This window comes from Pempheris klunzingeri, chromosome 10, assembly GCF_042242105.1.
Source record: "Pempheris klunzingeri isolate RE-2024b chromosome 10, fPemKlu1.hap1, whole genome shotgun sequence".
Classification (NCBI taxonomy): domain Eukaryota; kingdom Metazoa; phylum Chordata; class Actinopteri; order Acropomatiformes; family Pempheridae; genus Pempheris; species Pempheris klunzingeri.
Window position 1 is genome coordinate 27,508,876 of NC_092021.1, and position 23,290 is coordinate 27,532,165.

The following is a 23,290-nucleotide window of genomic DNA, read 5'->3' on the forward strand; positions in this document are numbered from 1 at the left end:
GTTCTAACGGTTCTAATGGTTCATAAAGTTTTGCATTTTTCATTAGTTGGTTAACCAGAATATGTACAGATAGGACCCAGGTTTAAAAACACCACAGTTTCCCTTCATTTTGGGTCTGTTCCAGGTTTTCTTGACATGCAAACATCGTCCTCCACCTGTGGCCAGTGCAGCTCCTACCTGTCCAGAAATAATGGTGGTGGTCATCTGCTCCATTGTCGTAACGACGATGGGGGGAACGTCTCCCACTTTGGGCTCCTGCACCACAGCGGTCACTTCAGTCACAAAGGTCGCTTCCTGTTTCTTCATGTAGGCTTCGTATTCCTCTGTTAGCGGGACAAAGTATTTAACGTTAGGTGAGCTCAGGCAAATTACTGAAACTGACTTAACATGCCCTGACATCTGAGGAGAACTAGCTCTTGGTCATTCTCGCTCTGAAGTCCTTTTCCTGACCTACATCAGTGGGATGGTAGACTGTCTGGGTGCAGATGTTAATGTACCTTCCTCCAGCAGGCTGGCAGAGGCAGAGACCTCTCCGAGCTGGTTCTTGGCAAAGACGGAGTATTCGCCAGCATCATCAGCAAAGGTCATGGAGATCTCCAGCTTACATTCTCCAGTGTCCTTCTTGTAGGCAACTTTGTATCTGATGGTCAGAAGAGGGAAAAAGCACGTTACAGGTGATTCATCGATGACAAGTGACCCCTAGTGACTACTGTGGTCATTACAGACACAATCCAAACAAACGTTATTCTAATAATTTATCAGTTCTTACAGTACAGGTGCAAGAGAAAAGTTAACGGGCTCGTTCCAACTGGAATCAGGACATTTCGTTGTCGTTTTCTTGTTAGACAGACAGCCAGTGGAACAAACACTTCCATGGTCCTTTTGTTTTATAGCTTGTGGGCCCACTAACCCAGAGTTAGGGTTAGTGGGGACATTAATGGGGTTTACAATAAGAGGCCAATGTGTCTATAGATCCTTCAATAAATCAAATTAAGAATAAATCACCTCAATCTTTGAAAATCTTCCCCTGGGGACCATGAAAACTTGATCATTTTCTTTAAACAATATAGGAAGGATGATATAATAATAATACAAATGCAACACCAATGGAGATGATTTCGCTCCCACAAACCCATCATCCATCACCAATGCAATAAAGGTTAAAAAAGGCAATGAATTAAATGAACATTAATGGCTGGAGACCTTTACATTACAAACTCGCCGCAGCAGTCCTGACCAGTCGTTGTACAGGTATTACACACCTGTATCCAGTGGTGAGCGGCACTCCGCCCTTCTTCCAGATGATGTGAGGTTTGGGGCTTCCTCCGACCTGGCATTCGAACACGACACTTCCTCCTTCCACCAGCTTCTGGACAGTTGGCTTCTTGATAAAGATGGGAGCAGCGGCGGCAGCGGTATCCGACTCGGCCACGCTCATGGTCTCCTCTTTGGCTTCTTCAGTTACTCTGAAAACACAAATCTCTTAGCATTAATCAATTCTGAGCAGGCTTTCAGTCTCAAGAATTACTTTTTTAAGGAATTAATCTTGATTTTTCTTGCAAACTTTAAAGGAGCATTGGTTGACTCACAGTTTCTCAGTAGTTTCAACATGTTCGGTGACAACAGCGATCTCCTCTCTGCTCTCGATGTCCTCGGACACTGAAGGAGAAACAGTGTTAGTCTAAAGCAGGAGACTCCATGTGGGACTTCATCACTGCTGCTTTGTCTACGGTGTGATAATGGAAAAGTTCAAGGGGAACTCTGTTTGTACATGTTTTGGGTTTAAAGTGACCATTCATTGACAAAAAGTCATTTTCTACTGCTACTGCTGCCTTGACCAGTTAATTAGTTTGTGTCATTGTGCGACTCACGCAAACCTTTGTGTTCTGAGGTGTTTTTGTCAGAGATAAAAAAAAGTTTGGTAGCTTTGAAGAAAATGATACACAGCAGTTTTACCTCTTAGTGCACAGGACTGTGGTACTTTGGTGCTTTAAAGGGTTAATTCAGATTAAACACAACATCTGTGTAACACACAACAACACACACACACTGACTGATGGAGGCAGCAGCAGGGGCTTAGTGTCTAAAACCAACGAATGTTTTGTTTATTGATTGTGTCCTGTTCTACTGGTCATACTGACCCTGGACAAGCAGGAAGCAGGAGGTGCTGATGGTTCCTGCCTCATTTGTGGCGGTGCAGGTGAAGCGTCCGCTGTCTTCGGCGAATGCCTCGCGGATCACCAGCTGGGCGAATCCATTCTCATAGCTAATCTGGAAATCAATGGAGCTCTCGATCTTGTAGTCCTCTCTGAACCACATGATGACAGGGGTGGGGTGACCGCTAATCTGGCACTCCAGGGTCACCGACTCGCCCTCCGTCACGTTGGTGTTCTTCAAGCCCTGCAGACAAAACACAGCACTTTTACAAAACATCACTTTCCCAAAGGGGGGTGAATATATTGTGTGGTTTTGGTGAGAACTGAGCCACTTACAGACATCAGAGTTGGTGGGACCACGCCGCCACCTGCAGAAGGTACGGCTGCTGCCTCCATCACCTGTCGTACAGACACAGATTTGTTAGCACACTGCGGTTTAACAAAAAAAACCCTGTTTCTAAAATGCACAACATGGACACCACCTAACAAACACACAGAGGACAAGACTTTACACATCCACCGTTTAAAAAAAAGGACGACACAGCACAGAAAGATGGAGGGAGGCTGGATGGGCTCATGAGATGAGAATGATGGTTGTCAATAACAGACGAGCATGTTAAGAGGGATGTTAAATCCTGGATTTTCACAGAAAACAAGAAAACCTGACAAAACTACACCCCACAGCGTGAAAACACAATAGCCTTTTGTTTAGCTGCTCCTTTACCCTCATGAGTGGAGACACTAAAAAGGTAAAGTTCAGGCAGCGCTTTAATCACGAGGGTTCAAGCCCTGCAACTTAGCTTTCAGATTTCTTCTGCAGAGGATATTTTGGCCAGCAGGTGGTACAAGATCAGAGGCTTGTTAAATAATTATTGGAATCGTCCTCTGAGGACCATGAATTTTCAGGACTATACAAACTATCTGAGCTTCATGTTCTCATCAGGTTTACTTGTCCTGTTCACATCCAGACTAAACTGGATTACAAACCTGGGCTCCCCAGTCCTCATATATTCTGTCCATGCCCCCTGAGTACACCACCCCCGTCTGTAACTCCGAGCCAAAACGACTCTGATATTTCTCAGTGAAGTCTTTGAACGGTGGGGGGACAGGCTCTGGAGTCCCTCTGGCCTCCCCGACCTTACGAGACGGACTGGGAGACTTGACGGGCTTGATGATCTTTCTAGTGGCGGTGGAGGAGGAGGATAACTCTTTCTGCAGAGCGGCGATAGCCGTGCCGGCGATGGAAACCTGACCGACCCAAAGAGGAGGAACAGCCACACCATCATCAACGAAATGTGTTGGTTTAATAAAAACGTTGGTGTTAAACCACAGCACAGGGGGGTCTACGGTACATTAGTTTGATTAAAGCTGCTGCAGGGTGACATTTTAAACAAAGCCGGATTAATAAGTGGCCTCTGGAGAGCGTTTACTGATTAGGGGTGAAGAAAAAAAGGTTAAAGGTGGACTGATTATGTTATTTTATAGTGACTATTCTATCAGTCTACTACGGGTCACAACAAGTGTGCATTTCAGGCAAGCAGTAATAATCAAAAGACCGTTCACCAAAACCCGCCACCAAACAGCGTCTGTCGGTGTGCGGATTTCTTCCCATGTTTAACAGGCGAAGATGGAGCTCTAGTCAGAGAAACTCTGGTCTAACATAGGCTGCTAATGTTAGCTTGACCAGCTAACTGACCTGCCATCTACAGTAACCGAGCACGACTTCCAAGGCTGCGAGTTATCATCATATCGTTATCTAACTGCGTTATTGTCTGGGCTTACAGGTTACGTTAGATAAATCTTTACTTATTCCAACGCATTACTGCCATAACCACGCCGTCATCAACATTATTAATCAGAGACACATCATCAAACTGTAATCGTGCTAACAACATATTAAAAAAATGTCTTGATATAACTGTAAGCTCTCTACTGAGAGATCGACAGGTGAGCAACAGTCACTACAGGGGGCGGGGCTTAGCGAAGGGTCAGGTACAGGTTGATTAACTAAATGTCCACGTGTTTTGTCCATTTGTTTTGTTTTGCTTGCCTACTGCTTGCCTGACGTTGCCTCTCTTACCTCAGAGCTACTCTCGTGTTTGGGAACAGAGACTTTAGAAACTGTGAAATGTGGAACTGGGGACGGGGGGAGACCAGTGTCCACATGGAGGGAGATTTCTGTCGCTCTCTGAATCTGGAGCAATCAACAGAGTTCACAGGAGCGTTACAACCTCTATACATATGAATACTAAGAGCATGATAATGATATCTCAGTTATTTTAGTCTGTTATTGTCTCCAAGAGGAAACCTGGGACTCACTCATTAATGTTGTGTGACCATTTGAATGTGAACATGAAGAAGTATTTTCCACAGTTGTGATATAACACCAAATTAACATTATAGAACCTACACATTATGGTGCCGAGTTCTTTCATTGATCAGCATGATTGATTATGGAACTATAAAAGGTAACTTCATTAAATCTTGATATTCTTGTGAAACCTGATTTGCCAGTGTATTACAAAACACTCTTTTATATATTTAACAAAACGGTTTTGAAACCGGCTGAGCTAATCTGATGATTTGGTCAAATCTTTTGGTGATTATTGATCACCAACAATGATGATCAAAACTGATTTGTTGTTTCTTTGCTCTGGAGGCCTAGCTAACCTGAGGCAGCGGCAGGGTTGGCTGAGGTGTAAACTCTTGAGCAGTGGTGAGCGGTTGGCCAGCCTGCATTCTTGTTGTCCAGCCGGTATGATATTGTGGATCGGCAGCCATGGCGGCGGCGGCGGCCTGCTGCCTTAGCTCTGCCTCTATGGCCTCCTCCTCTTCAGCTCGACCGCCCTCGGCATGCACAGGCTGACGGACACGAGCGAGGTCAACGGCAGCCACCACTGTGGCCACCGCCCCGGCTCTTTTCCCTCCCCCAGCCTGGAGACACAACCAGCAGCACATAGATATCAGGACATCCATGGCAGGACGGCTGTACAGAGGCAGGAAGGTCCAGCAGCTCACAAGGTCAGTGTAGCTTTGAACTTTGGACAAGACTAGCCGTTTCCCCCGCTCTGTCTTTATGCTAAGCTAGGCTAACTGTGCCCTAACTCCAGACTTCTAGCTGACTAAACTGAGGAACAGAATAAATTATTGGCCAACTTTTGATAAGGCACCTTCCTGCCTCTGTAGCAGACACCAGAACTCAGACAGAGTGTGTGCACACACACCAGAATCACTGAATCTGACAGAGAGCAGAAACTCTGATCCTCCTTTTGGATCACGTCTGCTGTCGGTCTGAGTCAGAAACATGACAGTTATGACAATAGACTATACAGTGGAAACATCATGGACAGGAAATGTACTCACACAGACAAAACACACTCATCTGCTTGACATGCGAGAACCTGAAATCAGCTGAAAGTCACTCAAGAGCATCATGAACAGAAGTCAAAGTGCTGATGGTGAAAGAAAAGTGAAAACTGAAAAAAGAGGCAGTGAAAGTGCTGAAAAAAGATGACGGAGCAGCTGTGGTGAGTCCACTCTGACACACGAAGAGCTACCTGCTCTTCCAGCACCTGGAGGGCCGGGCCGTCGTCTCGGCTGAGATCATGGTGGCGACACTTCGCCTGATTAATGGCGGGAGGAACCTCCTCATCTGACCAATCGGATGAGACGTCGCTGCTACAAAGTCTGAGAGTGTGGAGTCGGAGGTGCTCTCGGTTTGAAAAGTCTTTGTGGTCAAAGTCGGAGGAGAGGTCTTTACAGAAGTACGACGGCCTAACACACATCGCTTCATTGCTCACGGTGTCCTCCTGGGACTCCTCCTGGGACTCCTCCTGGGACTCCTCCTGGGACTCCTCCTGGGACTCCTCCTGGGACTCCTCCTGGGACTCCTCCTGCTCTTTGACGGAGGACACCGACGCTGTCACGAGGCCGTCGCAGGTTTCATGATCACCCTGCTGGCTTGTGTTGAACTCATCAGCGTATGAGTCCGTATCCGATCGATGGCCGCCATGGTCACGTGTTAGTCCTTCATCCCATCCTTCTGCCTTCTGGGTAAACCTAGCGCCACCTGGTGTTCCGGGTGATTTTGGCTCCATGTTGGCAGTTTGAGGCTAATAACCAAATCAAATGGATTAACTTTGTGGAGTGGGATGTTTTTAAGAAATGTGGATGAGTGGACGAAAGTCAGTGTTTGACCCCAAACTGACGCACAAAACCATCCACAGTGAAACGAGAAGGATGGAGGAAAAGGGTGGACTGTGGGGTGCAGGACGGAGGTTCAACCCAAACTTCACTAACCGGAGGGAACGTTTTCCAGCCCAGCTACAGAAGAGTCAGCAGGGTCGACATCTGTTTACTCATCGTTTACGTCCACTGACATTTAATATCAAATCCTTTTTGGTGATGTTTTTTTTCTTTTTCTGCCTTTTGTTTTTAAAAACAGATTCTTTAAATCTCCATTTTATACACGTGTAACAAATACATGATGTGTCATTGAGGCGGAGATGCAGCACAGCTGCGACTGGGAGAAGTTCAGGGTTGAAAAACAGTGAAAGTGCCCTTTAAGAGTGAATCCAGACATGCAGTGGGGTTAAATGACAGACATGTTTGTTATTTTGTCATCCAGCTACCTGACTACTGTAGTCATGACTACAGGCCTGATCAACAGTGGTCACCACGGCAACATTACATTACGTTTCCATCATCTTCCTCATGCTGCATCTGAGAGTCGGTTAGTCACATTTAAAACATTTAATCTAAACCTGTTGTTTAAATGAGCAGAACAAAGACACGAGTTAGAAAGGAAAGACATTAAACATTTAAAACGTTGTTACGTTATTTCATTCTTATATTCCAGTTCAGACAATATAAAAGTCACACTCAGGTGCAATTTGTTCAACCTGAAGGAGGACGGATTAAAGGCCGTCTTTCTAAACTTTTATACTTTACTTTATACTACAGAAAGAGCCGAGCTACTCTGAACCGCCGACACTGCAAGTGAGTTTCATGTTTCTGTCATATTTTCTCTGTCCGTCTCCTGATGGGGATTATCATATTTAAAGTTCTCAAACTACAGCTCCCATAATGCTTCTGGGGATGGAAGCAGCTATAAATGTAATGTTGCATTGATTTAGTGAATGAAACTGAACCTGTCCAATCCAGCAGACAGCAGCTCCTGTCTGCAGAGGATGAGCCCCTGGATGTTCAGACAGCAACTCCTGTCTGCAGAGGATGAACCCCTGGATGTTCAGACAGCAGCTCCTGTCTGCAGAGGATGAACCCCTGGATGTTCAGACAGCAGCTCCTGTCTGCAGAGGATGAACCCCTGGATGTTCAGACAGCAGTTTCTGTCTGCAGAGGATGAACCCCTGAAGGAACCTTAAAAACAGACAGGTTCTCTATGAGGTTCTGCAGCCTCTGTTTTCTGAAGCTTTATTCTGGAGGGACGTCACATGATGATGACGTCCTCTGGAGGAGGAAGTTACTCTGAAGGATTCAACATGAGCTCCACGTCTGTGGAGTGAGGAGGATGATCTTTGACACAAATTGAGTCAACTGAACACTTTCAATTTAAGAGAAGCACCAATACATTTGTAAAGATATGATACCGTCCATCCTCCGGGTCTCTCTAATTGTTCCGTGGACTCGTTGACCACCAGATGGCGGTACGGACCCCCCACCCCGCCGGACCCTCCCTCACCTGTCTGACCCCGGTGACCTGCTCCCAGCGCTGCTCCTGGCCCAGCTGGGTGACGGTGCTGCTGCTCACGCTGGTCACACTGGTGTAGCTGGCCTCGGCCACGTAGTCTCCCTGCTTCCAGGGCGGCAGGACGTCGGCACCGGCGGCCACCTGCTTGCGTGTGGTGATGGGTGACTTGACCGGCCTGATGGGGAAAATGAGAGCCTGTAAGTGGGAGAGTCAGGCCTGGAGAGGGGAGGTGGGAGGTCACATTACAGGCCGTTACAAACTCTCTACAAAGCATCCACTCACCTGACGGGCGTGGGTGTGGGCGCCTTCACGTGTCTGACAGGTGACGGCGACTGTTGGCGTCCTCCAGCCACCTTGGCGACCAGCGACGGCTGAGTCGGGGACTTGGACGCCGGTTTGGGAGGAACTCTGGGTGGCGTCTTATGAGCCAGCTGCTGAGTCAGCTCGGCGCCCTCCACGTGCATCTCCATCATGGCGGTGGCGTGGAAACTGGCCTCCATCCTCTGAGGAGAGAGGAGGTCATGAGGCGGGGCCGAGTCACAGCACCATAAAACGTTAACAGGCACGACGATTAATGATGAGACGCCACAAGCAACAGCATCAGTTTTTATGCTCTGGTTCATTTTGAGCTGTTTGGCTTCATGAACACAGAAAACGACCAAAAGGTGTTTATTTTCCTTCCTGTAGGTTTCTCCTAAATGCAGACTCCAAACTCTGCAGGTTTATTCGTCTCTATAATCTGAAGGCTTTTAGCAGGTTTGGTCAGATGTCTTTCACAGTTCCTAAAAACATGGAGACATGTCGGAGAGTATTTTCTGATGCATGGAGCGATGATAGAGACGTGTTCTCTGTTCAAACCTTTAGCTCTAATGAAATGTAACTTGAATGAAGTTACAGTAAATGAGATACAAGGAACTGCGATGAGATTAAGAAAAAGAGATTATATTAGTTAAAAAGCAAAGGTAAGGGATGAGCTGTGAGAAAAAATGAAATGAAACAAGATTCACTGAGATGAGATTTAATTAGAAGAGATTAGATAAGAAAGATGAAGTCAGATGAGTTGAGATGAGACTGAATAACGAAAGAAAGAAAAATCTTAGAGATTAGAAACATATTAGGATTAAATTGAATTAGATGACAGGAGATGAGATGGATGAAATGAGTTTAGACATATTTAGATGGATGGAAGGTGAAATGTGATCCTAATACTTTATCGTGAGATGAAATGAGACAGAGAGACAAAGTTTATGATGAGTAATAAAATAAAATGGAATAATGGAAAGAAACTAAGGAGAGTTACAAGAACTCACAAAAGACGATGAAATAGGTGATGAGAACACACTGGACCAGATTAAATGACGTGCAGTTAAAAGTGAGGAGCAGATGAAGTGAAATCAGACATTTACTGAGATTAAATGAGAGTTAAATGAAATCACATGCGAGTGTTTGTACCTTTTCCTCTCTAGTCTGACGGGTCTGTGAAATCTGAGTGGTTGAAATCACCGTCTTTGTTTTCTTTGCTGGAACGGCTTCTTCACCTGAACACACACACATTCAGTTTGGTGGTTTATGAGGACCAAATCAATGTAATCACACCCTATTACCAACATGTTCCAAATCACAAACTTTCACCAGCAAAATATAAAAGTGTTATGTAACTTTATTTATCTTCATATTAACAATGATTTCAAGGAACTGAAAGATGATTCTGAGAAAGAACCACGTTTTTTGCAGTTGTTTAGATGTGTTGTTTAATATGAGTTGTTCATTTGACAGAGCTAAGCTAATCGTTTCCTCCTGCTTCCAGTCTTTATGCTAAGCTAGGCTAACGTTTCCTCCTGTTTCCAGTCTTTATGCTAAGCTAGGCTAACGTTTCCTCCTGTTTCCAGTCTTTGTGCTGAGCTAGGCTGAACTCGTCCTGTATCTGTCTGTGCTGAACACTCTGAACACTGTTCTCCATCAGGCTGCTCTTCTAGATTTGACTTGTATCTACGTCTCTCAGCAGAGTTAGACAGTTTTATGGCCCTCACCCTGGACCAGCAGTTCTGCGGTGGAGGTGGCCCGTCCGCTGCCGTTGGTGGCGGTCACAGAATACGTCCCAGAATCCTCTGGGAAGGCCTCGGCGATCAGCAGACTGTACAGGTCTCCGTCCTGGAGGATCCTGAAGTCGGCCGAGCTCTGGATCTCGGCTCCCTCTCGGTAGAACTTTACTGCCGGCGTCGGGATCCCTGTGACCCGGACGTCCAGCCTCACCTGGCTGCCCTGCCTCACCGTGGAGCTCTGCAGCCTCTGAAGGAAGCTAGGGGGCGCTGTCTCCGCTGCAGGGACACAGTATTAACACATTATTACCTGATTTCAATGAAATTCAGAAGCCAGATACCAATGAGTACTGGAACTTTTTAAAAATCACGGTGAAATCAACTGAAGTAAAAAAATATACATATATGCTGTGAAGTGTATTAAAGGTGTATTTTGACAGTAGATGTTAACATCAGGTATTAATCATCACCACTATGAGGCCCTAATAGTTAATACTTCTCACACCATTTCCCTCTTTCAGTCAAGTTTCAGGATGGAGTCAGCGTATGAGGGCCATTGTATGTGAAAATAACTTTCCAAGATTAAAATGTAAATTTACGAGCGAATTTGGATATTCCCTGAGATCAAAGTGAATATTATGTGAGATTATCAAGTCACAAATTTATTTGGTAAAAACAGTTTCTGAGATAAATTCAGAATATATTCTCATTGCTAAAGCTGGAGAGGTGAGGTCAATCCAACCTGAAGTCCTGTCATTCCTGGCACGAAAGAAACTGCACACTGTCTTTTGACCTTGGAAACCAGAACATTTGAATCCTATTGGATCTGCTGCTGCTGGCTCATCATGTGTGCTTTTTTGTAAATATACTGGGTTTTTTTCTACACTGATGACACCCTGCTCCATTTCCCCTAAAAACTGATGATCTTCAGTCTTTTGTGTCTGGAGGATTTCAAATGCTCAAATGTTTTTGGTATTTATGCCCTTCCCCGAGGAGTTTCAATTCCACCTGAGCTCTCACCTGTAACCAGGAGTTCAGCGGTGCTCGTGGCTTGTCCAGCGCCGTTGGTGGCTCTGACAGAAAATCTTCCGCTGTGTGCGGCGGTCACAGCGGGGATCCTCAGAACAGCGCGGCCGTCGCTGAACGAGATCTGAACGCCGGGCAGAGCGGCGGCGGAAAGAACCTGGCCATCACGAAACCAGCTCACCTCAGGAACTGGAGATCCTGTTGAGAAGAGAAGAACCAGACCAGGTGAGTCAGGTGAGAAAACCAAAGGGAACAATGGACATTCAACTGCTTTCAGTTCATTTTGTATTCATCTCTCAGACTGAAAACCTGCTGTATCAGAAAATGTGATATTGAAGTCAAATATGTAAGAAATGAGGTCTAAAGCTGTTGAAAAACATGGTATATTTCAGATAGCATTTCCACAGTGTTCAATACCATTAAATGTCATTAAAGTGAAAGTACAAAAGTATTAGCATCTAAATATACTTAAAATAACAAAAGTAAAAAAATACTCACTATGAAAAATCTACCTGATATTAATGGGTTCTAATTATTGATCATTCATGTATTCATCACTTTAACATCATTGCAGCTGGTGAAGGTGGAGCTCATTTTAATGACTTAATATACTACTGGTACTTTAATCTGTAATAATACATCATCACTGATTGTTGATTACATTTAGTTTTGTTAATTTGAATCTTTAAACAACAGTTGTGAGATAAAATAGAAAGTTCAATATTTCTCTGAGATGTGGTGGTGCAGAGGGAGACAGAGCATGAAATGGTAAAGTACAAATACCTAAAATTGTACTAGAGTAAATGTACTTGTATGTTGTAGCACTCATGATTGTAGATAACGGAACATTTTGAAGCTGTCATTCTGTATGGATGCTCATTCTGCCAATGAGATAACAGATCCTGTCAGTCATTATAATGACAATGACTGACAGATCTGTTGGCAGAAATGGGCTTTCATAACTCTGACAGAAATGTTACTCACCACTAACTTGAGCCTCGAACGTGGCGGCACTACCCTCCAGTGCCACGACGCTCTGTAGCGGCTGTGTGAACGTTGGTGCTTGTGTTGTCATGATGTCGGCACCCTGCGGACAGACAGATGGAGGTGAAAGGGCTGAAACACCACAGACTTCCTACTGACAGCAAACCAAACAGAGAATGAGTTTGTCCCAGCACTTCCTGTTTCCTTGGCTGCCTCCTTCACTTTAGGAAACACAGGAGCAGCTTGTAGGAGAGGAGGTGCCGCTGTCCTGTAACTCCTCTCTCACAGCTCCAATGAGCAGCTGTGACAAACACCAGAGCTCGACTGTGGGGAAATGTCCTCTCATCACTTGTCACACCGGCAGACACCATTTTGTGTCGCCTGGTGAGGTTAGCAAGTCTTAACAATGGAGATAAGGCTGCACTGAGAGGAAACTGTCGTCAGCAAAGAAACAACAGCATCACTTATAAATTCATATTTGTTCCCGACACCTGACGTCTCCTGGACTGAGGAGTTCTGACAAAGGAAATATGGAGGCAAACAAAGAGTGAACAAAGACTGACGGAGCAGACCAACCACCAGCTAATGTTTCTTTCAACTATGTCCGCCTTCTTCTTTACCTGTAAGCATCAGCAGAGCTGAGCTGTGCAGCAGATGGAGCAGATATGGGTCCAGTCTGAAGGACATGTTGGGATGCAAAATTAAAGTGAATCATCAGACGGGTGTCAAGAAAACAACATTTGGCCTGAGTGTCTTCCAGCTACACTCTCTTAGTTGAAATGACAAATACAGCAGACGATGAACATTCACATATTTCAGCTGCTGGAAGAAACCACGGATTCAGACTGGGGAAGAGAGGCTGCCTGTGAAGCTAACCACAAAGCTAATCAGGAAGCTGAAAAAACCTGAAAACAGAATAAATCATTTTCTGAAAGCTCTGAATTATCTGACTCAGCAAACTAACATCAGCTGAAGTTTTTATTTAAAGGTTTATGTCATGCGACGACCAGACATGTCTGAAGTCGACACGTATGTTACACACACTTGAACACTTCCTGTTTCCATCTGCTGCAGAGAACACGTCCAAAACGTCCTCACACCGACAGGACGGGTCCATTTCCAATGACCCCCAAAACCACATATGAGTGTTTTCTGCAGACCAGCAAGCAAATAACAGAGGTCATGTAACATGTGTGACGTCAGTTAGCATTGTGGGACTGTCGCAGTGAGGTTAGGTTTAGGCACCAAAAGTACTTGGTTAAATCTAATAAAAGATTCTGGGTTAGAATAAATTCATCGGTTTGGGAAGTCATGATTAGGACGGCCACTAGAGGTCGCCAGTGTGAACATTGGCTGAGAAAAGACCCCCCACGTCATCATCTTTGATATGAAGATGAGCTGAAAGTCTCATCAGGTCTCGTCTTCATCACCTCAGCCGAGAGGCTAAAAGTTAACAAAGATGCTTTTAGTCTTTTTATTACTGCTGTCCAGATTTAAAGGCAGTTGGATGGAAACATCTCTGCAGCTTCACTCAGCAGGTTTGAGTTTCAGACGCAGGAGCTATAAATGCCTTGGGGGTGGGGTGGGGGGGGCTGAAGGACAGCAGCAGCTGGAGGTTGGCTGCATGATACAGTCATCAGAGGAGGAAGAGGAAGAAAACTGTGCAGCAGGTGAAACAAACTGAGTTACAAACCTGAAGAATCACAAAGAAAAGAAATTCTATAACATTAAACACAAAGACTTTTCCAAGAACTTTTTCTGCTAAATGTTGAGAACAAAAACATGTAAAAGACTCATGAACACATTCCCAACGAGACGAAAGCAGCGTTTGGTCACAAACACAAGATGGCAGGAAGGAAACCAGATGAACAAAGAACAGAAAGAAAAAGAGTTGAAGGGAAAAGAAACAGGCGATAAAGCGCTAAGTGTAATTCCTCTGTTTTTCCCCACAGACGATCAATAACTAATACCTGATCAGGGTACTGACGTGACCTTGCTGTGACCTCAGTTTGACCGCCGCCGCCACCGCCTGGTTTTTATTCTCAGATCAAGATCTAAATTTAGCCTCAGCTGTCGGTTTTACTGCTCTCAGCTGCTCGGACAGAAATAAGCTGCACACACATCCATTCTGCCGTTTACCTTATTTATCTGAGTCAGTGGAACTCAGTCCCTTTATCGTACTTCATCAGGTCGGTTTTATTCTAAATGTTCATGTTTGGTCATTATTCTTAATTTTCTCTCTGTTTTTGTCTTTAACTTAAACTATATTTAAGAAATGTTTTGTGTATGAAGTGACTTTGGGGGTGAAATCAGCTGTTAGTCTATTTATTAATAATCTCTTTAATAAAGGCAGAAAAGGAACTAACGGATTTAAAACTCAGTTTATTGTTATTTGGTTCAGCAGCTTAAATTAAATATTATTATTATCATCATTATTGTAAAGTTTATGATTCAGGAGGTTAAATGTCACAACTTCCTCCTTCAATCAGGACGACCCCAACAGCTTTAGACTTTATATTTTAGACTTCAGACTTTATATTTTAGACTTTAGGCATTAGACTTTATATTTTAGACTTCAGGCATTAGACTTTAGACTTTATATTTTAGACTTTAGGCATTAGACTTTATATTTTAGACTTCAGGCATTAGACTTTAGACTTCAGACTTTATATTTTAGACTTCAGACTTTATATTTTAGACTTCAGACTTCAGACTTTATATTTTAGACTTCAGACTTTATATTTTAGACTTTAGGCATTAGACTTTATATTTTAGACTTCAGGCATTAGACTTTAGACTTTATATTTTAGACTTTAGGCATTAGACTTTATATTTTAGACTTTAGGCATTAGACTTTATATTTTAGACTTCAGGCATTAGACTTTAGACTTCAGACTTTATATTTTAGACTTCAGACTTTATATTTTAGACTTTAGGCATTAGACTTTATATTTTAGACTTCAGGCATTAGACTTTAGACTTCAGACTTTATATTTTAGACTTCAGACTTTATATTTTAGACTTTAGACTTCAGACTTTATATTTTAGACTTCAGACTTTATATTTTAGACTTTAGGCATTAAGACTTTATATTTTAGACTTTAGGCTTTATATTTTAGACTTTATATTTTAGACTTTATATTTTAGACTTTAGGCATTAAGACTTTATATTTTAGACTTTAGGCTTTATATTTTAGACTTTATATTTTAGACTTTATATTTTAGACTTTATATTTCATATTTTAGACTTTAGTCTTTATATTTTAGACTTTATATTTTAGACTTTATATTTCAGACTTTATATTTTAGACTTTATATTTTAGACTTTAGTCTTTATATTTTAGACTTTATATTTTAGACTTTATATTTCAGACTTTATATTTTAGACTTTATATTTTAGACTTTAGTCTTTATATTTTAGACTTTATATTTTAGACTTTAGTCTTTATATTTTAGACTTTAGTCTTTATATTTTAGACTTTTAATTTCATATTTCATATCTTAGACTTTAGTCTTTATATTTTAGACTTTACATTTTAGACTTTACACTTTATATTTTAGACTTTATATTTTAGACTTTAGTCTTTTTATTTCACATTTTAGACTTTAGACTTTATATTTTAAACTTTAGTCTTTATATTTTAGGCTTTAGACTTTATATTTTAGGCTTTAGACTTTATATTTTAGGCTTTAGTCTTTATATTTTAGTCTTTATATTTCATATTTCAGACTTTAGTCTTTATATTTTAGACCAGGGGTGTCAAACATACGGCCCGTGGGCTGAAACCAGCCCGCCAGAGGGTCCAACCTGGCCCGCAGGACGACTTTGCAAAGTATAAAAATTAAAGAGAAGACAAATTTCAGGTGGTTCATAATGTTTTGTAAAAAGAGTTCATTAAATGTGAACATTTTCAGGATGTTCTTGTTCTTTTTTTCACTAAAACAAAGGGAAACATTTGGAGCTGTTGTTATTTAAAGGTTATTATGCTGATTTTACTGGTCCGGCCCGCTGGAGATCAAACTGGGCCCCTGAACTAAAATGAGTTTGACATCCCTGTTTAAGACTTTATATTTTAGACTGTAGACTTTATATTTTAGACTGTAGACTTTATAACAGTTTATTCTAAAGGTAAAAAAACAGCAATAATACTACAGTAATAGTACTATAATACTACAGTAATAGTACTATAATACTACAGTAATATTACTGTAATAGTACTATAATACTACAGTAATAGTATTATAATACTACAGTAATAGTACTGTAATAGCACTGTTATAGTACTATAATAGTACAGTAACAGCACTGTAGTAGTACTATAATACTACAGTAATAGTACTGTAATACTACTGTAATAGCACTGTTATAGTACTATAATAGTACAGTAACAGCACTGTAATAGTACTGTAATAGCACTGTTATAGTACTGTAATAGTACTATAATACTACAGTAATAGTACTGTATTAGCACTGTTATAGTACTATAATAGTACAGTAACAGTACTGTAATAGTACAGTAACAGTACTATAATAGTACAGTAACAGTACAGTAACAGTACTATAATAGTACAGTAACAGCACTGTAATAGTACTATAATACTACAGTAATAGTACTATAATACTACAGTAAGTCCCTGGGACGAGCGTCGGGTCCTTACACATTTTTAAGGTTTTAAAAAAAGAAAAAGTGAAACACTGAAGAGTTTTTGCTTTAAAGAATCAGATCATATTTCACTATTTTTCTACATTTTATGGAAAATGGTAAATCAATTAATCCAGAAAATGACAATGATAATAATAATGATAAATAATTACCTTCAATCAATCAATCTTTATTTATATAGCGCCAATTCACAACAGTGTTATCTCCAGACTGTTTCCATAAAGAGCAGCTCAGAACAAACTCTTTCATTCAGAGACCAAAGATTCAGGAATTCAACAGGAAGGATTCAAGAATCCCCACAGAGCAGCTCAGAGATTAGATTAGGACACAGTGGAGGAAGAACTCCCCTTTAACGGGAGGACTCCCCTTTAACAGGAGAACTCCCCTTTAACAGGAAAACTCCCCTTTAACAGGAAGAAACCTGGAACAGACCCAGGATCAATGTGGGCGGCTTCTGTAGGGGTCCATGTTGGGGGGAGGATGGAAAGAGAGAGAGAGAGACAGACAGAGAGACAGAGACAGAGACAGACAGACAGAGAGAGAGAGAGAGAGAGACAGACAGATAGAGAGAGAGAGAGAGAGATAGACAGACAGACAGAAACAGAGAGAGAGACAGACAGAGAGAGAGAGAGACAGAGAGAGACAGACAGACAGAGAGAGAGAGACAGACAGAGAGACAGACAGACAGACAGAAACAGAGAGAGAGAGAGACAGACAGACAGACAGAGAGATTTCTGTATGTTTTTTAAAACTTACTTTTATGTATTTTACCACTACTTTACTGCAGTACTACAGGTATTGTACTGCAGTACTACAAGTATTCTACTGCAGTACTTCAGGTATTGTACTGCAGTACTACAAGTATTCTACTGCAGTACTTCAGGTATTGTACTGCAGTACTTTATTTGCTTATTTTATTTTGTTAAGATGACTGAAGCCTGATTGAAGTGAGTGATTCACTGCAGCATGTTTCTGGTTCCATAAAGCTTAATTATTCGTGTCATTGAATGGATTTATCTATATCATTATTGATAGATATTGGCTCATTTATTGATATCATCATAGATCACCTTTTTTCTTATCTACTCTCATCAAACCTGTTCATACGTGTTTTAAACCAACATGTGAGCTCTGTAACTGTAACTGACTAGGACTGACCCCTGATTAGACAAAGAGCCTGATATGAACCTATAATCAGCTTCTTTTGTTCTTTAAACATCAGCGCTTCACAAAAATATATATATTAAAAATATAGATACAAGACAAACTGTAAATGTCTCATATGAAATAAACGACAGGACCCTGACTGTGAGTCTTTACATTCTAATGAAGCTGTTAAAACTGGTGTGGAGCAGCAGACAGGTGAACTCAGCAGCTAAGAGAATAGAAATGACGTTCTGTCGCTTTAAAACACTTGAGCCACAAAGTTTAAAGAGGAGATTTAGGAGAAATGTGAGGACGGTGAAACATGAAATATGAGAAGATTTCTGCTTCTCCGTCTTCAGGTTTCACAGGGATAATGAATGAAGATGAAAAGTCTGACGGGATTTAAAAGACGACGTCCAAGCTGAGACGCTTTTATTTCTGTAGAAACAGGAAACGCTGCAGCTCGTCAATAAAACGCCTTCACGGGAAAAGTAACATCTATAAAAGTCTTGAAGAAAAAAACATGTTGAAATAACTGGACAGAAATAAAAGACAGACTATTTATTTCCCAGGAAACCGTTCCAACGGGTGGCCGATCGATCCTGATAATCAATACGAACTGATGGATTATTGGGATTTCTGTCTGTTCGTGGTCTTTGAATGCCTTACTGGTACAGCTGGGGGGGGGGGGTTCACTGCTGTCAGCTGATTTGAGGCGAAGGTGTCCAGTTTCTCAGTTTCTCTTCCCTCTTATGCAGCCGATCACTGCGCTCTGATCGATCAGTCGATCGATCGATCAGTACGCCTCAGTTTACTGGTAAAAACTGGTCAGCGCGTTGGAACAAAGTGGATCAAACTCAGCTGATATTTACAGATCTGATCCTGAGCGACAGATATGGAAGTGGCCAAAAATACCCCCCCCCCAGGCCTCACACCCCCACCCTGCTGACCCCCACCGTTTGATTGACAGCCACCATGTGGCACATAGCTGGAGGAGCAACTGATAGCCCTGCTGCTGATTCCCTTAAAAAGCCATCAGCCGCCCAGCTGACAGTCCACTCTCATGCTCTCAGCTGCTATTCTTGGCCTTCCTCAGATCACTGCTGCACGCGGCTGCTTCCAACTCACCCCAGAAACACAGAAAACACACACAGAAACACCAAAACAGCAAAGATGGCTCACCAAAAGCCTGATTTCTGAGCCCGAGTTCCCATAAACCACATGAGTCAGCGCACTCCAGTGGACATTTACAGTGCATGAGGGGACATGAGCTACTTACTTGTCTCCACAAGAGTGCCTTGGACTGATGGGACAGAGCCCAGGGGACTCAAACAAGTCTCCTTATCCAGAAAGGTTCTCCAGAGAAATCCAAGATGAGAACGGTCGAGCCTCTGAATATCCCCCCCCGCCCAAAAAAACAAAACTACACAGTGAGGCCGTGTAGTTTTGCTTTCCCTCCTCGCAGTCCCACTACCCGAGGCGAGGCTGGGAATGCTCCAACTGCTCAGGAGGGCCCACACAGTGGTTTACGTCTTTATACCGGGGGGGACGACCTGCATCATCACCCCTCCGACGCTCCTCATTGGCCCACGGGACACCCAGGGGGGCACGATGGGACACGGCAGCCATTTATGCAACCTGTCAGTCAGGCCGTCGATCCGGGTTTGATTTGGATCGATGTGACGGCTTCGATAAGAAGTCGGTCTGAGCGAGCGATTAGTGACGGGACTCTCAGAGGAGAAGATTAAGGGAGGTAAAGGGACAACGGTCACCAAGTCATTAAATAGCTGCTGACCAAAAGGAGGCAGAGGCTGTTCCTGTCACTCAATCACCCCCCCTGCCCCCCCAGGCTGCTGTTATGACACAGGAACAACCCCCCTGTTTACACACCTCTTCTTCTTCTACTGCAGTTATTCAGCCCCTCTCTCTGGGACTGCAGTTCCTTCCAGGTTTGGTAACCAGGTTTGGTAACCGGCCCTCAGCTGTCAATCACATCTACAGATCACATCTACAGATCACATCTACAGATTGGAGCAAAAGTCTGTTCTATATTTGTTCCTGAAGTCATCAGAGGAGGAAGAGGAGGAGGAAGACAAAGAGGAGGAAGAGGAAGAGGAGGAGGAAGACAAAGAGGAGGAGGAGGAAGGAGGAAGACAAAGAGGAGGAGGAGGAAGAGGAGGAAGATGAGGAAGAAGAGGAAGAGGCTGACCTGATGTCATGTCAGAAACATTCTGAAGGAGAAACTCTGACGTGTTTCTTCAAACAGTTCAAAGATCCTCAGGTCTGTTTCAGCTCTCAGTGTTACTACACACACTATCAGCACAGAGCAGATCCTGGACCTGGTCTGAGGAGGTCTGAGGAGGACTTAGGAAGACTGAGGAGGCCTGAGGAGGACTTAGGAAGACTGAGGAGGCCTGAGGAGGACTGAGGAGAACTGAGGAGGTCTGAGGAGGACTTAGGAGGACTGAGGAGGACTGAGGAGAACTGAGGAGGTCTGAGGAGGACTTAGGAGGACTGAGGAGGACTGAGGAGGACTGAGGAGGTCTGAGGAGGACTTAGGAAGACTGAGGAGGCCTGAGGAGGACTGAGGAGGTCTGAGGAGGCCCGAGGAGGACTGAGGAGGCCCGAGGAGGACTAAAGAGGACTGAGGAGGACTGAGGAGGCCTGAGGAGGACTGAGGAGGTCTGAGGAGGCCTGAGGAGGCCTGAGGAGGACTTAGCAAGACTGAGGAGGACTGAGGAGGTCTGAGGAGGACTGAGGAGGCCCGAGGAGGCCCGAGGAGGACTGAGGAGGCCCGAGGAGGCCCGAGGAGGACTGAGGAGGCCCGAGGAGGACTAAAGAGGACTGAGGAGGCCTGAGGAGGCCTGAGGAGGTCTGAGGTGGTCTGAGGAGGCCTGAGGAGGACTGAGGAGGACTGAGGTTTATGCAGCTGATCCAATTCTGTCTCGCTCTTTCAGGGGTTTTGCAACAGCCTGACTGGTGAGCTCAGGTGTCGACACAGAACAGCTGCAGGACACCTGATCCTGCTGAGGGTCCACAGAGAGAAAGATGGAGGACTGCTGGGGGGGTCTGCTCAGAACAGCAGCGCCCCCCACCTCCACCCAGAGGTACTGCAGCTACACTCCTGAACTTCAGATCCGCCCGTAGAGGAGTCGGCCCCTCTTGTTCTCAGAGTCACCGCGGCTTCTTCTACATGCAGAGCTGTGATGTCATAGCTGCATCATCACACACTAGAGGAGCCAAGATGGCCGACAGACAGCCAGGAACACCGAGCTCATTTTTTCTGTTCAAACCTTCTAGAAAAACAGACCCTCACAGGTAAGAAACATGTGGGGGCATCAAGTAACATCTGAGGAGGCGTGGAATTGCTAAATTTTCCAAGTATTGATTTTATATTGGGAGGAAATTATGATTAATCACATGTCCACTGAAGTGTTCATCATGCATCAGTAGCTAGATTTCAACCACTGGACATGTTAATGTATCTTCTTACTGTGCGTGAGGTCCAGACGTGCTGCCTGTCCACCGGCGATCCTCAGCAGGGATGAGACCTGGAGGATCTTCACAGACTCCCCCAGTGACCAGAGCAGGACTTTACTGGATGTCTGACAGAAACAAGCTGGTTCAGCTCTTCCTGTCACAGCTCTCCCTCTCCACTCACCAGCTCTCCCCCAGTATTTTTCCACTCACCCAGCCTCTGCTCCTCTACCTGCTAGCCACGCCCACCTCACCAGCTCACCTCCCTCACCTGGTTGCACACCTGCGGCTCATTGCAATCAGCCGAGTACTGGAGGCTCCCCAGCTCACCCTCTCTCTGCCCGATTGTTCCACTTTGACTTTCCAGCGTTTAACTTCGGATTGATGACCTGTTGCCGGCCTTGCTTGTTCCCGACTCTCCCGCTTCGCTGATTCCCCGGAAAATGCCTCGGCCTCCCGTCCCCGATGATGACTTCTGCCTCTCCTGGTTTCTGGTTGCCTGTTCCCGCGGCCTTCGCTTCCAGACTGGGTGTCGCCTGCGAATATCTGGCATCCCCATCCTTCGCCGAGAGCATCCCAGCTCCCCCGGCGGTCCGCCCGCCGCCTCGGCATCTTCGTTCTTCCGCTTTCCCCCTCGCGCGCTGCGACTGGGACCAGTGGCTTATTTACCGGAGGGTTCAGATCCAGCGGTTCCTGCTTGGACCTCCCTTTTTACTGTTTCCCGAGGTTTGAAACCACGAGAACCTCGTTTGAAGCGAAGGGCAGCCGGACGCAGAATGACTTTGGTTAGACTTGATGCCAACATCTTTCACCAGAGTACCTGAATGACTTTGGCACCGGTGGAGCTGTGGTTCAGCACAGGTACCTTTATGGTAGCAGCTCCTGATCCTGGGAGCACGTCTTCAGTCCTGCAGCGTCCTCTGAGCACATCAGCTCACTGGATTCTAGACTCTGTCCCGTCTTCAGAAGCCGAGGAGGCTCCTCCACCCCCCCCCCCAGGACAGGAGGCTCCTCCACCCCCCCCCAGGACAGGAGGCTCCTCCACCCCCCCCCCCCGGACAGGAGGCTCCTCCACCCCCCCAGGACAGGAGGCTCCTCCACACCCCCCCCAGGACAGGAGGCTCCTCCACCCCCCCCAGGACAGGAGGCTCCTCCACCCCCCCCAGGACAGGAGGCTCCTCCACCCCCCCCAGGACAGGAGGCTCCTCCACCCCCCCAGGACAGGAGGCTCCTCCACCCCCCCAGGACAGGAGGCTCCTCCACACCCCCCAGGACAGGAGGCTCCTCCACCCCCCCAGGACAGGAGAGCTCTGCTCAGGAGTTGGCAGCAGACAGTTTCCTGTTTGTTGCTGCGCTCGTTATCTTCATCACTGAAACTCTGATGAAAGGTTTCATCTCCTTATTGTGGTGATGATGACATCACAGCAGGTGGTTTGTCTGCTTTTCAAAATAAAATAGGAGGAGGGTTTTATTTAAGTTTTATTACATTGAGCTCATTAAAGTGTTTTTTCCTTTTGTCTCCTGAATCCTCTCAGCTGCTCCTCCTGCTCCTCTTCCTCCTGCTCCTCCTCTCCTCCTCCTGCTCCTCCCCTCCTGCTCCTCCTGCTCCTCTTCCTCCTGCTCCTCCTGCTCCTCGTCCTCCTCTTCTTCCTGCTCCTCCTGCTCCTGCTCCTCTTCCTCCTCCTCTCCTGCTCCTCCTCCTCCTCTTCTTCATCCTCCTGCTCCTCCTCCTCCTCCTCTCCTGCTCCTCCTGCTCCTGCTCCTCTTCCTCCTCCTCCTCCTCTACCTCCTCCCTCTGGGGGGGCTGCAGTGATGCTAAGTGTCCAGCAGGGGGCGGGGCTGCACCGTGGACCAATCAGCACTGAGGCTTTAACACAACTTTATTTAAACAAAAACCACCAACGAGCTACAAACAGCCAGCACACACACACACACACACACAGTCACACACACACACAGTCACACACACACAGTCTCACACACACACACAGTCTCACACACACACACAGTCACACACACACGCACAGTCACGCACAGTCACACACGCACAGTCACACACACACACACACACACAGTCACACACACACA

The 23,290-nt window shown here is 44.8% G+C and overlaps 1 protein-coding gene across 1 annotated transcript in view; it reads right to left on the reverse strand.

Annotated features, from left to right (window-relative positions):
• The window catches only part of LOC139208920 (titin-like), a 186,561-nt gene extending 167,347 nt beyond the window's left edge, over positions 1-19,214 (reverse strand). Inside the window, 13 exon segments of the mRNA XM_070838697.1 lie at positions 178-323; positions 498-640; positions 1,263-1,466; positions 1,590-1,659; positions 2,142-2,400; positions 2,493-2,555; positions 7,858-8,041; positions 8,149-8,369; positions 9,319-9,404; positions 9,897-10,184; positions 10,926-11,129; positions 11,916-12,018; positions 19,005-19,214. Coding sequence (XP_070694798.1) covers positions 178-323; positions 498-640; positions 1,263-1,466; positions 1,590-1,659; positions 2,142-2,400; positions 2,493-2,555; positions 7,858-8,041; positions 8,149-8,369; positions 9,319-9,404; positions 9,897-10,184; positions 10,926-11,129; positions 11,916-12,006 — 1,959 coding nt within the window. The 5' untranslated portion in view covers positions 12,007-12,018; positions 19,005-19,214.
• Positions 19,215-23,290: the final 4,076 nt, after the last annotated feature.